This window comes from Lemur catta, chromosome 1, assembly GCF_020740605.2.
Source record: "Lemur catta isolate mLemCat1 chromosome 1, mLemCat1.pri, whole genome shotgun sequence".
NCBI classification, from domain to species: Eukaryota; Metazoa; Chordata; class Mammalia; order Primates; family Lemuridae; genus Lemur; species Lemur catta.
This window is the reverse complement of record NC_059128.1, coordinates 34,026,454-34,040,397: the sequence shown is the minus strand read 5'-3', so window position 1 is coordinate 34,040,397 and position 13,944 is coordinate 34,026,454. Positions and strand designations below refer to the sequence as shown.

Genomic DNA, 13,944 nt, shown 5'->3' with positions numbered 1-13,944 from the left:
GAGCAAGAATACTTGCATTAGAAAGGAGGAAGTATTTAGGAGAGTTGAGCAGAGCCAGCATAGGAAAAGGCAGGTTTCCTGGTCTTGTCCCTACTGACCTTCGTAGTAGCAGTACAGTATTTTGTTTGATGTAATTGCCAGGAAGTCAGAAGTCAATGCAAACGTACACACACATTCTAGAACTACTGTAAATCACCTGTCATTGGAAGTAGCTACATCTCCCCGGCCCTTCTTTTGTACAGAATGTTAAGAAGGCGGCACATCTGTGCACTGTTTTGGAAAAGTGTCGTGGGGGTGGCAGAGACCATACTCAGCCATGCCAGGAGATCATAATTGACTTTTTGTCTTTCTTAAGGATTTCCTGATCCTTGAAGGAAGAAGCAGTAAAATACAGCAGGTGGACACTGTATTGAAGCATGTGAAGAAGCATCTGCCCAAAGCACACATTAAGGAGCTTACCAGCTGGCTTGCAGGTCAAGAATTTGAATTAGGAAAAATGGAGTCCATATGCCAGTCACGAGCAAAGGAGCTCGATGACTGTTTGCAGCAGCTGCTGAGGTAGGGAATAAAGGTGATATTGAAATAACACGTTTATGTTTTTTAACCATATCTTTATTTGCACTCTGCGTCAGTACTGAGAGCACTGGGATACCAACAACACACAAATTTCACAAATAAAGACATGCTTTTAAGTCCAGGTCTGGCACTAGGAATATAAAAGTTTGGAAAATTCTTCAAATTATCTAATGTGGCAGATGTTCAGGGGATAGTCCAAAAATGTTTTGTTTGTTTGTTTCCTGTTCTTTTTTTTTTTCCTCTGAGACGATGTCTCCCTCTGTCACTCGAGTAGAGTGCAGTGACCTCATCATAGCTCACTGCAACCTCAAACTCCTGGGCTGAAGTGATCCTCCTGCCTCAGCCTCCTGACTAGCTGGGACTACAGGCGCACGCCATCATGCCTGGCTAATTTTTTCTATTTCTGGCAGAGATGGGTTTCCTTCTTGCTCAGGCTGGTCTCAAATTCCTGCCTCAACCTCCTGGAGTGCTAGGATTACAGGTGTGAGCCACCACAGCCAGCTGTTTCCTGTTCTTTATGATGCATTTGTGTGGTTCATTCTTTTAATACTATAGAATCCGACTCTAATACAGGATATTATTATTCAGATTTTGATGCTGCAAGTTAAATTTTCTCTCAAAAAATAAGAAACATATATAGTAAAAACCTGGTAGACTCGTAAAGTTTGTGCCATCCTTCTCTTCAGCATAAGCACTTTTTGCTTATTTTATGTTCATGCATGTGTAATGTTCTTTTAGACTCCAGGATGACCACAGAAACCTGAGTAAGTGGTTGACTAATCAGGAAGAAAAATGGAAAGAAATGGAAGAATCAGGAGAGAAAGCTGAGCTATTTTGCCAAGCTTTCACTAGAAAGAGGTATATCTGATCTTGTATGAAATACATTACCTGGGAATATGGTTTCTTCCATGATGTAGTTACTCCTATATACGTTCACTGGTATTTGGTATTTACAGGGAACAATTTGAATCTTTGGCCCAGTTGAACAACTCTTTGAAGGAATATGGGCTTACTGGCGAAGAAGTAATAACGGAATCAGCGTGTTTGATTGAGAGATACCAGGCATTATTGAGAGATTTAGGTGAAATTGAGGAAGAGGATAAGTTACCACCTGCGGAGGACCAGAGCTTTAATGATCTTGCAGATGATGTAATTCACTGGATAAAAGAGATTAAAGAGTCCCTTATGGTTTTGAATTCATCTGAAGGCAAAATGCCACTTGAGGAAAGAATCCAAAAAATAAAGGTATAACTGTGGAAACTAAATTTCAGATGTCAGAGCAAACTCTCATTTTGAAAACTGCAAAGATTTGTTTCCTAATGGAAAATAGGATCACTGTGGAATGGGTGAAGAAATTCAGATCATGGAGCTTCACAACGAGCAGAATTGTGATGGATCTAAAATTATTTGAATGTATATTCTCTCTTTGAGGGGACCATGCCTAGTTAGTGTCAATCTTCACCAAGTGCAGAAGAATTGAAATAAAGACAATAGGTCAGAGCTGTAGCAGATGGGAGTTTGTTAGGATGTGAAAAAGCTTATATGTCAGTATCAGCAATGTCAAGAGCAGGGTTGCAGAGGAATTCATCTTCAAAGTGGATATGGATGGTTCATAAAAGGTTGTTAGATACTGAGTGTGGACGGTAAGAAAGTCTCAAGCTCCCTTGAGCTCACTTTTTATCTAAGAGGAGAAATTTACTAGTTAAAAATACAGGGGACAGAAGCACATGTGCCTTAAAGGAACTCTGGGAAAACTGAGGCAACATTAATTGAAGCATTGTTAGAGGAAGAAATGGTGAAGAATAGTGAGCTGTAAGGGTTGGTGAGACATAGCAAATAATCGGAATCATTTGGGATTATATCCAAAAATTTTCTCAGAAAAAGTTAATCTTGAGCAGTGTTTCCAAGAAGGGAAGAACTTAATTGTCAGAGCAAAGGCAGGGAAGAGAAGCACAGGGAACGAGAATTAATTACTTTACGGTGGAGAGGTAACAGTTGGCACGAGAGACACCGTGTTTTCCTGTAGGAAGCCCTAAGTCTGTTCTTAGATTACAAAAATGTTGATTTTTTTTTTTTTTTTTTTTTTTTTTTTTTGAGAGACAAGGTCTCACTGTGTCACCCGGGCTAGAGTGCAACCTCAAAGTCCTGTACAGGGCTCAAGTGATCCTCCTGCCTCAGCCTCCCAAGTAGCTGGACTATAGGCGTGCCCCTCATGCCTAGCTAATGTTTCTTTTTTTTGGTAGACACAGGTTCTTGCTCTTGCTCAGGCTGGTCTTGAACTCCTGGCTTCAAGCAATCCTCCTGCCTTGGCCTCCCAGAGTGCTGGGATTACAGGCATGAGCCACCTTGCCTGGCTATTGTTCAAGTTCTTATCATAATAGAGTGGATAAGGAAGGATTTGCTCTAGGGTGTGGGGGGACATACACAAAAAAGAAGGTAGTTGAAAATCAAGAGGAGAGAGGAAGGCAGTCAGCTCAAACTGACAAATATTTATGGAGAACTAACTCTGTATAATGAGAAGGGGGCTATCTTTGTCTTTGGGGCATATATAAAAATGAAAGGGTTATTTTGAAATAACTTAGAATCTCAGTATAAAGCTTAGAAATAAAGAGATGTGGAATATCCCTAAGTAATGTCAATGAAATTTTAAGATCTTTTTTACTTAATCCAGGAAATCATTTTACTGAAGCCTGAAGGTGATGCCAAAATAGAGACCATCATGCAGCAGGCTGAGAGCAGCGAGTCCCCGCTGGCTCAGGAGACCCTCACTGACATCAGCAACCAGTGGGACAACACGCTGCACTTAGCCAACACGTACCTCAGGTAAAGGGTGTGCCAGCCCCACTCCGTCAGCTCTGTGCCCAGTGGAGCCAGAGCGAGTGTGTTTTGTCTGCCTCCGGGCTTGGCTATGATATGTGCTGGAGAGGACATGAGTAATCTGGGGCGTCTGCAGTGTCAGAGGCAGAACCCAAGAGGACTAGTTCTCCAGACCAGATAGGAAACCACTCTGTCGTGACCCTGGCAGTGTTTACTGTAGCTGGTGCATCAACCTCTGGGGTTCTTAGTCACAGATTAACTTTGTCTGTCATTCCACCTGTAGTACCCTGCTCCCGACCAAACCGCTCCCTGCCAGACAGCCTCAGAATCTGTACGATATCATTGTAGAATAATTAATACTTATAAATACTTATTTTAAGAGATTCTTAAATGTGTGAACATTGAGAAATGTTGGTTGAATCCAATGGACATAATTCTGGTGAAAAGTTTTAATTCATATCACATCTAAAATGGTACATGTAAAGTTTGGAAATGTGAATTTTATGTTTTTCTGAGGAGGCAATCAGATCAAATCTAAATTTAAGCTATAGAAAGTATACACTCATTAGCTGGTTAATATACAAAATACTTATTTACTTTTATGAAAAAGTAAAATACAGGATAACATAATTACATTTAGATAAAATTAAAACTTGTTGGGACTAGTTTGAAATTTAAATTATTAAATATTGTCTGGTCGAATTGTACAGAGAAAATTATTTTTTAGTAATACTCAAATAATTTCTACCTTGATTTATGAGTTAAATGTAATGCTACTTAGAATACTGTCATTCTAAGAGTCTCTGGGAATAATGTATATTAGTATTATTCTAATGCTGTTTATTACGATGTATGTTGCATCACAATATGTAAAATGCCATTTCATTTTGCTAAATGTCATTTCGTTGACAAAATACCTGTGACATTTAGCCATCAAGAAAAGCTTCTATTAGAAGGAGAGAAGTATTTGCAAAGTAAGGAAGATTTGAGATTAATGCTCACAGAACTAAAGAAGAAACAAGAAGCGGGCTTTGCTCTGCAACATGGTCTGCAAGAGAAGAAAGCTCAGTTAAAAATTTATAGGAAATTCCTCAAGAAAGCACAAGATTTGACATCCTTGCTAAAGGAGTTAAAATCTCAAGGAAATTACCTTTTGGAATGTACTAAAAATCCCAACTTCAGTGAAGAGCCTTGGCTGGAAATAAAGCACCTACATGAAAGTCTTCTTCAACAACTGCAGGTGAAGTGGTCAAAATAAAATTTTAAATGACAGTTATAATTATGCATAATCACACAGATTTTTTTTTTTTTTTTTTTTTTTTTTGAGGCAGAGTCTCGCTCTGTTGCCCGGGCTAGAGTGAGTGCCATGGCGTCTGCCTAGCTCACAGCAACCTCAAACTCCTGGGCTTAAGCAATCCTACTGCCTCAGCCTCCCGAGTAGGTGGGACTACAGGCATGCGCCACCATTCCCGGCTAATTTTTTTCTATATATATTTTAGTTGTCCATATAATTTCTTTCTATTTTTAGTAGAGACGGGGTCTCGCTCTTGCTCAGGCTGGACTCGAACTCCTGACCTTGAGCGATCCACCCGCCTCGGCCTCCCAGAGTGCTAGGATTACAGGCATGAGCCACCGCGCCCGGCCTACACAAGATTTTTTTATGGAACTATTTTGTTATTGTTGTTCTTTTGGTAAACCAAGAGCTTTCAAATTTAATTTATCATTTTTAGATGAGAATGTTAACCTTCAAGTATTGAGGGAACAATTCAGGCAGTTTTGCTAGAGGAATCCATTGTGTATTATTTGATGGTGGTGTTCTTTTCTCTCATCAAAATTCCCTTCTTCAGGGGTAGAATGGGTTAAGATTTTTTAGGGATCGCTATGAAAAGGTAACAGTGTCAAAGCTATCCGTACATCTATACATCTATCATCTGTCTACTGTAATAGTCACCTTCTGATCAGTGCCCCTCCCTTAGATCTTCCCACATGATCTTTAGTAAAAGAGTTAAGAGGTAAAATGTTAGCTTGCCATGAGGGAGTATATTCTCTAAATACAACTGTTTATCATTCTCTGCACACTGAAAGCCAGATTCAATGTGAAGATGACCTGGGTAAGGTACAGAGAGCAGGAGTTGGGCAGGGGTTAAGATAGACCTACCTGACTATAAATTGTTCAGTTTAACAGTTGCTGCTTTTCTGATCAGGTGTGGTTGTTTTATTTGTCTGTCCCAAGGAGAGAACCTGAAGATGGTTTTGCTCTTGTTACTTTTTCCAAACACACAAGTTTTGAGTTTGATTCTTAGGATAGGAATCTGGGGTTAGTTTGATCTCAATTGGTCTCATTTCTAAGTGTGGGTACTTGGTTTTAGTACAAAGGATAATTAAGGAAACTGCTTTATTATGGGTGTTTTTGATTTAATGATATAATGTGTAGCCATTTCATTTTGTAAACATCTTGACAAATAGTCTTCATGAAGGAAACAGAGGCAAAAAAGCATGGGAAAAAAAATGTGTCTTTTTTTTTTTTTTTTTTTGGTAAAGTAGAGATTTTGCAGTGAAATATCTCAAATATTTCACTAAAATATTTACTTGAGAACTTTGGATGATATATAGCTATATTCCTATTTCAAGATGAAACTTGTAAATAAGAATTTATGAATCATTTAATTTTTCTGAGTGAAAAAATTCAGAGAGAAGTACTTCATAAATTATTGATGGCTTTATTTTTAGGATTCCGTGCAGAAATTGGAAGGCCATGTTCAAGAACACCACTCATACCAGGTTTGCGTGACAGACCTGAATACCACATTGGACGATTTCTCCAAGGAGTGTGTCAGTTTTTCTGATAAGCCTGTGGATCAAACAGCAGTTGAGGAAAAATTGCAGAAACTGCAGGTATTAAACAATGTCCAGACATGATAGACGTTTAAAAAAATTAATATTAATTACACCTTGACAAATCAGTGTCTTCTGTTAGAAATTCAAGTGCTGTTCAGATGGCTCTTAGGTAATTAAAGCTCTGACCAGTGATTAAAAAATGGGAACATTTTCCTTCAGTGGCCAAATTCATTAGCAATTTGAGTTGAGCAGTACTCTGACTCGGTGGGCCCTCAGGGACAATTTTACCCATGACCAGCCTGTAGCTCTGGCATATCTTTGTTTTAGAGACAACCTAGTGATTCCAGGAGATACTGAGTGGTCAAAGGATGCATCTGATACAAAAAGGTCTAGGGGAAATGTTTTAATTTAGCATTCTTCATCATGGGTGGAGAAAAGTCATATAATTTTTACCTTATTAATTTTCATCCTCACAGAATAAATCAGAGCTCTCCACAAATGTAGGACTTCTAAGATTCTCACTTTCAACCCCACAACACCTAAGCTTATAGACGGTGAGGATTGTAGCCTGTTACCTACGTGCTCAACCACGTTGCTTGGACTCTTATTGTTTGCACAGCCAACATAAGCAGGCCTGAATGGTGTGCTTTAGAAGAAAACAAAATAAAGCATTTTCTACTCTACTTTCAGAGTTCCTTTACTGGAGAATTCATGGGTGAATCTCATGGCATAGCACTGCTGGCATGAGCTTGGGAATTTCTCATCTCTTCCATTTAGGGATCTGGGAACCCAGCAAGACTTCTCCAGAGTAGCCTGACATTGAGACACAGGGCTGCCTCCCTTTTTAATTTTTTTTTTTTAATGTTTAAAAAAGTTAAAAAAAATTTTTTTAGAGACAGGGTCTCACTCTGTCACCCAGGCTGGAGTGCAGTGGTACAGTCATAGCTCACTGAAACCTGGAATTCCTGGGCTCAAGTCATCCTCTCACCTTGACCTCCCAAAGTGCTGGGATTGCAGGCATGAGCCACTGTACCCTGTCTGAATTTTAAATATTAACATTAGATTCATGAGCACATTCTAAATGATTCTTTTATTCCTTCTAATACTTTGCACATTAGTAGGTACTTATTATTTTGTGTTTTGTTTGTATGAAAAGGCTATATCTTGGACAAAATATATGTTAAACAAATATCTATTGATTGCCTCCTATGTTCTAAGAACTGTGCTATGAGGGATTTCTGCATTACTTGTTGCAAACTTTCTAGTATCTTATAAAATCTGTTTGAGAATTTGCTCTAGGATGCTATATTGGTTTCAATTTTGCCCAGAGTTTCTTCTATGTGATATGAGTTGATAAGTTTATTTTATATTTTCTGCTTGTGAAGCAGAAATACTCTGTGATTTACAAAAGTCAATTAACTCTTGTGGCAACCGGAGATACTTTTCGTAACAGTCTTTTCTCCACTTACAGGAACTAGAGAATAGACTCAGTCTGCAAGATGGCACATTAAAGGAGATTTTAGCTTTAGCAAAATCCATCAAGCAAAATACATCTTCAGTGGGACAGAAGATTATTAAGGATGATATAAAATCACTTAAGTATAAACAAAAAGATTTGGAAAACAGACTTGAATCTGCTAAGCAGGAGATGGAAAATTATCTCAAAAGCATTCTCAAATCAGAATGCTCGACAGAAAAGAAAGAAAAGTTTACTCTGCCAGGCAGAGAGAAGCAGACCACTTCTGATGTTCAGGAGTCTACTCAGGAATCAGGTGCAGTGGAAAAGTTGGAAGAAGACTGGGAAATAAACAAGGTAAGTGCTTGTGATTTACTCTCTTAAGACATCCAGTCCAAGAATGAAGAGGTATTCGGCTCTGAAAAGAGGGTCGTGAATCAAGCATTCTGATTTCATAATTAAATCCTCAATGTACTGGCTATTTACGAAGCCCACTTGTAAAAAGAGCCCTTAGAAACCTGCCCAGGATTTCAGCGGTGAAATATTACTGTTCAGTGTGTTAAAATGTCAGTCATCAATTTAGGTTTATTATTCTCTGTGATGTGTAATCAGATACACTTTCTTGGGGTCAAGAGCACAAAGGCAAATTAGAAAAGGCAAAAGAAAAGAAAATGTGCTTTACCTATTTTCTCAGGAAAAAAAAAAACAGGAGCCTCATTTTTTTTTTGATTGATTTCATAGTGAAATCAAAGACTCTTTGAAAGGATTGTTTCCTTTCTTTTTCTTCTGATGTTAACCCTATACTGCAAATATACTTTTAAATGTTGTCAGATCATTTAGTGTGAGAATATCAACATTCAGGCTCCTCATTTTCCCCGGGGAGAGGGAAGAAGAATGTTTTTTTGTTTTCATTGTAAACAACCAAATGGGTACTTTTTCCTGTGGCTCCTAAAGAACTTTTCTCATAGGTTACAATTGAAATGGAAAAGGCAGACAAAGAGCTATCCAGTAAACTGTATTTGAAAGAGTGTCCCTGGCAGGCAGCCACTCACTTTCCAGGGTCCAGTGGTTAAGCCATTCAGGTGTGAGTTCTCATCAGCTTTTTTTTTTTTTTTTTGAGACAGAGTCTCGCTCTGTTGCCCGTCTAGAGTGAGTGCCGTGGCATCAGCCTAGCTCACAGCAACCTCAGACTCCTGGGCTTAAGCGATCCTACTGCCTCAGCCTCCCGAGTAGCTGGGACTACAGGCATGCGCTACCATGCCCGGCTAATTTTTTCTATATGTATATTTTAGTTGGCCAGATAATTTCTTTCTATTTTTAGTAGAGACGGGGTCTCGCTCTTGCTCAGGTTGGTCTCGAACTCTGAGCTCAAACGATCCGCCCGCCTCGGCCTCCCAGAGTGTTAGGATTACAGGCGTGAGCCACCGCGCCTGGCCCTCATCAGCTTTTTATAGGGTACACAATCAACAGGAATGAAGAGAACGTGGATTTTTGTTGTCTTCCTGGAACAGAAATGCATGGAAGAGTAAAAGAACCAGATAGAATTTTCTAGAAATCTGCAAAATAAGGTCAAATACCAACAGAGCATTCCAAGGGCCATGAGAAAATCTTATAAATCGCACAGTGTTAGATATTGCTAAGGAAATATGTCTAGAGGATTAAGGGCTTGGTGGGTAAGACTCTCTAGGTTGTATGTATAACAGAAACTTTATTAATAGTATTTAAATAACAATAGATGAAGTAAAAAAGGAAAGGAAAGATACCTGAGTGCTTTCTGTGAGACAGCTTGTATAAGAGGGCACAGTCCTAACTCAGGACCTTGCTTAAGGGAGTTAGTTGCCTAATAACTTTTTTTTTAAATTTAAGAATATTGCAGGGGTACACATGCTTTGGTTATATAAACCTAATGAGTTTGAAACTAACTTTGCAGACCCATTTTAACTGAACCCAAAATTCAATAGAATACATTGAAAACTATATACAGATCATGATCTAGTAAGAATGGTTTTTTAATTTATTAAGCTTTTACTTAACTTTGAGTGATAGTTTATTGATAATTTATAATACTTCATTAAAACAATTTTTTTCAGAGTAGATGGAGGGACTTAAGTCCTCAAATAATTTCCATAAATCTGGATTAAGGAGTCTCTCTGAACCTATTCTGGTTCAGGGGGCTGCATAAAAAGAAAAAAAGTCTGGATTATAGAAAGTAAGTTTTAATTCTGTAGCAATACTTTCAAAAAAATTCTTTAGTAACATGAATATTTTTATGAATCTGTGATTCATATTTTCTGTATTATAAATGCTGGATGTGTTTACTTTATGTAATATTAGACTTTGTAACATTATATAACATTAGTCTATGTAAGGTTAATAGCAATTTCAAGGTTGAACAATAGCTAGTAAAAGAGATCAAAGATATGTACAGAGAAATAAAATACAGGTATCATGTGACAAATGCCATACCTTAGTATAAATGACTTAAGGAGGAGTCTCGATTTAATGAATACATAGAACACATAAAAGCACGATTTACTGAATATAAGTCTGATTAATCCAAAACTATTTGTGATAGTGAAAATAAGCACTTCAATCATTAAAAACATTTATTGAGACCTATTTTCTGCTAGAACTTTGGGATACAGTTGTCACAGCTTAACATCACAGATTAGAGCATATGTAATTAGTGCTCAGTTTACACATCTTTTTGAAATCTAGAGGGACTTTTATCAGATTATCTTCAATAGTCTTCAGAAGAATTTTTGGGAAATTTTTTATTTTCTCTTTATCTTTAATAAATTTTATTAATCTTAGAATTTTATTGAAAGCATGATTGAAATTTTCAAGAATTGCTATCATAGCATGTATAACATTGGAGTGCATTGCCAAGAATTTTATTTTAAATGAAATTTAGGGGATATTTTAGATCTAGACCTTTGGTTGAATTTTTCTTTTCTTTTTTTTTTTTTTTTGAGACAGAATCTTGCTTTGTTGTCTGGGCTGGAGTGCAGTGGCCTCATAGCTCACTTGCAGCCTCAAACTCCTGGGCTCAAACGATCCTCCTCCCTCAGCTACCCAAGTAGCTGGGACTACTGGTGCATGAGCCACTGCACCTGGCTGATCTTTTCTTTAATATTGGAAATATTGACAGACCTAGAGGCAGCAGGAGTTGCCAAATTCAGTCTGAAGGGTATGGGTGCTTATGATCCGATATCATGCTACATATTTTTATAGACATGGATTTCTTAGAGTTTTCAAGTATGAATAGGCAGAATTATCTTCCATATCCCCCTTCCTATATAGGTTAGGTGAAGTAACAGATTAGGAAAAGTGAGGACTGTTTAATCGCTCAGGACTTTAGGCATCCATAAAGGGAAATGATGAAGAGGAAAAACAGGAAACTCATACATTTCTAATTTATTATTTTTTAAAGAAATTATAATGCAGTGTTACAGCTTAACTGGTATTGAATGATCTTCCCTGTCCCATCCTTCCCAAATGACAACCTGCTTGAAATAATTGCTTTTTCAAACACCTAAAACCTTTTGTCTGTAATTACTTCTTTAATTTCCTTGTCACTGGGTATAATTGTTAGTAATTCGCAATCGTTTTTTGTTCTTTTCAAAAAGTTCTGAGCATTTATAATTTGATGGTGAAGAAGGCATCTGTACATAGCTCCTGGAAGGTAGATGGTCACACATATAGGCAAAGTGTAGGAGGCTTCCAGCTGTGGGTAAGTAGGAAGGAACAAAGTGTGGAGTCAGAACTAGAATGAGAAGGAAACTGCTTCAATCCTGGGGTAAATGATGTCTATTTCTGGTCTTGTTTACTCTGATAGCTTAGTAAAAAAAAAAAAAAGAAAAAAAAAAGGAAAATTTATAATGGAGCACATAGTTGGGCCACATGTCAACTAGAGTGTCCTACAGTGCCCTTTCTGGCTAGAGATATTTTTCCTAATCCAAGATTTATAAGATGACTTATCCTACAAATTAGAGTTATTCCAGCATTTGTTTCAAACTTTCTCCACTTTCTTTCATCCCCAACTAAACCCTGTTCCTTTAATTCCTAACAGATACCTGGTCAACAACTGCTCGATTGACAGGTCCTCAATTTCTTTTCGCTCCATTCAAAAACCCACAAATTATGGACAGTGGAAGACTAAATAAACTTCTCTCATTTTTTTCCTCTGGTTTGAATGAATCTGTACATCCATTTACTAAAAATTTATTGAATGGGCAGTGAGGATTCAGACATAGACATGGTCTCTGTTCTCACAGAGCTTCTAGTCTAGATGGGGATTCATACGTTAACCAACTAATTACACGAATGAGAGTCTAATTATAGAAACTAAAGGAAGGAACCCAGTTCCATGATAACCTTTAACAAAGGAATCTGACCTAAACTGTAGGGTCAGAGAGAGCTTCTCTCAGAAAGCAACATTTGAACTGAGACTAGAATCATCTGTTGGAATTAACAGAGCTCATGGCTGGGTATTTTCTTTCCTCCTGTGGTGGAGAGAGCATGAGGAGTTTCAGAAGCTGATTAGGTGCCCTGTGGCTGGAACTGAGTGGGTAGAGGACAGAGGAAAGTGACAGAGATGAGGCCTGAGAGGTAGGTGTGGCTGGCGGTGCTTTGTTGGTCATGTCAACATTTTAGACATTATACAAAGAGAAAAAGGCTGCCTCTGAGGCTACGTTGATCTGCCTTTTGGTTTTGTCCCTGATAGTGATACATGCTTATGCTTAGAATTGTTTTTCACTGCTCTATATTAGAAGGCTTTAGAGAAAAAGGAAATATATCCTCTAGAGCTCCTATGATACTCTGCCCCACTGTTGGCAGGATACAAGTGATAGATTTAGGTTTCTGGCTGTCACATGTTACCATAGCCATGGGCCATTGCCCCTGAATGGGAAAAGGGATATTGAAGCTATTACTAACTTGCCTCTTTCTGCTGTGCTGATGTGTTTGCTGATGGAAGATGGGTGACATGGGGATCTGTTTTTTGTGTGTGTCTGTAGACGCCTTTCAACACTGCCTTTCTGGCTTTTAAAGCCTTTGCTTTGGCATTGGCTTAGAGAGGGCAGGAGCTTTCTTCCTTGCCTTGGGCACCATCTTGTGAAAAGCTAATTGTTAAAGTAAAATGTTTGCTTTGTGAATTAAGGGATATAAAGATGAACATGTCATGGTCCTGTCCTTAATAAGAGTTGATGATATTCTTATTCTCACCTTCTATTGTTTTTCAGACAGACCAAAATCAAAGGAAAGATATGTGGTTGGAAAAAAAGCAACATAGTCGGCAGTTTGACCCAACCATGCTTTTGATTGGGTCAACCCAATCAAAAGTTTGACCCACCCATGCTTTTTGATTGGTCATGCTTTTGATAGAATGATAATTTTCCACTTTAAGTTTATTATTAACTTTGGAAATTTCACTTATGCTCAGAGACTCAAAATGTACACTTTCATATACTGTTTAAAAGTTATACTTTGTCTTGAGTTTATGCTAATTATAATTCTTTTTTTTTAAAAAGAGAGAAATTACAGGAGCAGCGGGCAAGGGAAAGAATCAGATCCCCAGGGGTTTAGAGTTCATAAGGGATCATGAGAGGCCTTGCTTTGGTGGATACTCTGTAATAGACATGGGCCCCTGAAAAGCTTGTACCCTTGGAGAGAGGTAGACCAGAAGCACTTCTAAGCCAGAGAAGGGACTAGGAAGCTCCTTTTTCCAACTGGCAGGAAAAGGTCTTACATGAGAATAAAAAAGTCTGGTAACAAAGAGTTAGTAAGAACAAATAAGTAAATAAATAAATAGCACAAAGGAATGTTCTACCACAAGGAAGAGTACTCATCCCATCAAATGAGAGAAATTAATACACTAAGAAAGTGAGATAATGCAGCAATCTGAAAGATACTATACAACAACATGTTTAAAATGATTAGTGATATAAAAGAAGAAATTCAAATCATAAGGAAGAATAAAGGACTCTGAGAAAAAAGGATAGACTTGGAAAAGAACCACAGGGAACTTAAATAAACCAAAAAATAGTCATTACATGAAGAGTTAATTAAATTATTCAATTACATGAAAAATTATTGGCATATAGTTTATCCTAGCATAGACTAGCTTTCTCAGCCTACTTCATAAATTTACCAGCAAGAAAGAAAAGTACAAGAATAAGCATTATGGCTAAATTGGCTCTGTGTCATAATCCCCTGTTCTAGCATTCTCAGAACAATCCTGTCCATGGTAAATGCAG

General features: G+C 37.9%; 1 protein-coding gene across 6 annotated transcripts in view; it reads left to right on the top strand.

Annotated features, from left to right (window-relative positions):
- Positions 1 to 13,944, top strand: part of SYNE2 (spectrin repeat containing nuclear envelope protein 2) — a 297,352-nt gene that overhangs the window by 134,432 nt on the left and 148,976 nt on the right. For all 6 annotated transcript variants that reach the window (XM_045565891.1, XM_045565887.1, XM_045565883.1 and 3 more), the window contains 7 exons: positions 356 to 558; positions 1,315 to 1,434; positions 1,533 to 1,821; positions 3,248 to 3,399; positions 4,324 to 4,633; positions 6,124 to 6,288; positions 7,703 to 8,044. In XM_045565891.1, coding sequence (XP_045421847.1) covers positions 356 to 558; positions 1,315 to 1,434; positions 1,533 to 1,821; positions 3,248 to 3,399; positions 4,324 to 4,633; positions 6,124 to 6,288; positions 7,703 to 8,044 — 1,581 coding nt within the window. The remainder of the gene's footprint in view (positions 1 to 355; positions 559 to 1,314; positions 1,435 to 1,532; positions 1,822 to 3,247; positions 3,400 to 4,323; positions 4,634 to 6,123; positions 6,289 to 7,702; positions 8,045 to 13,944) is intronic.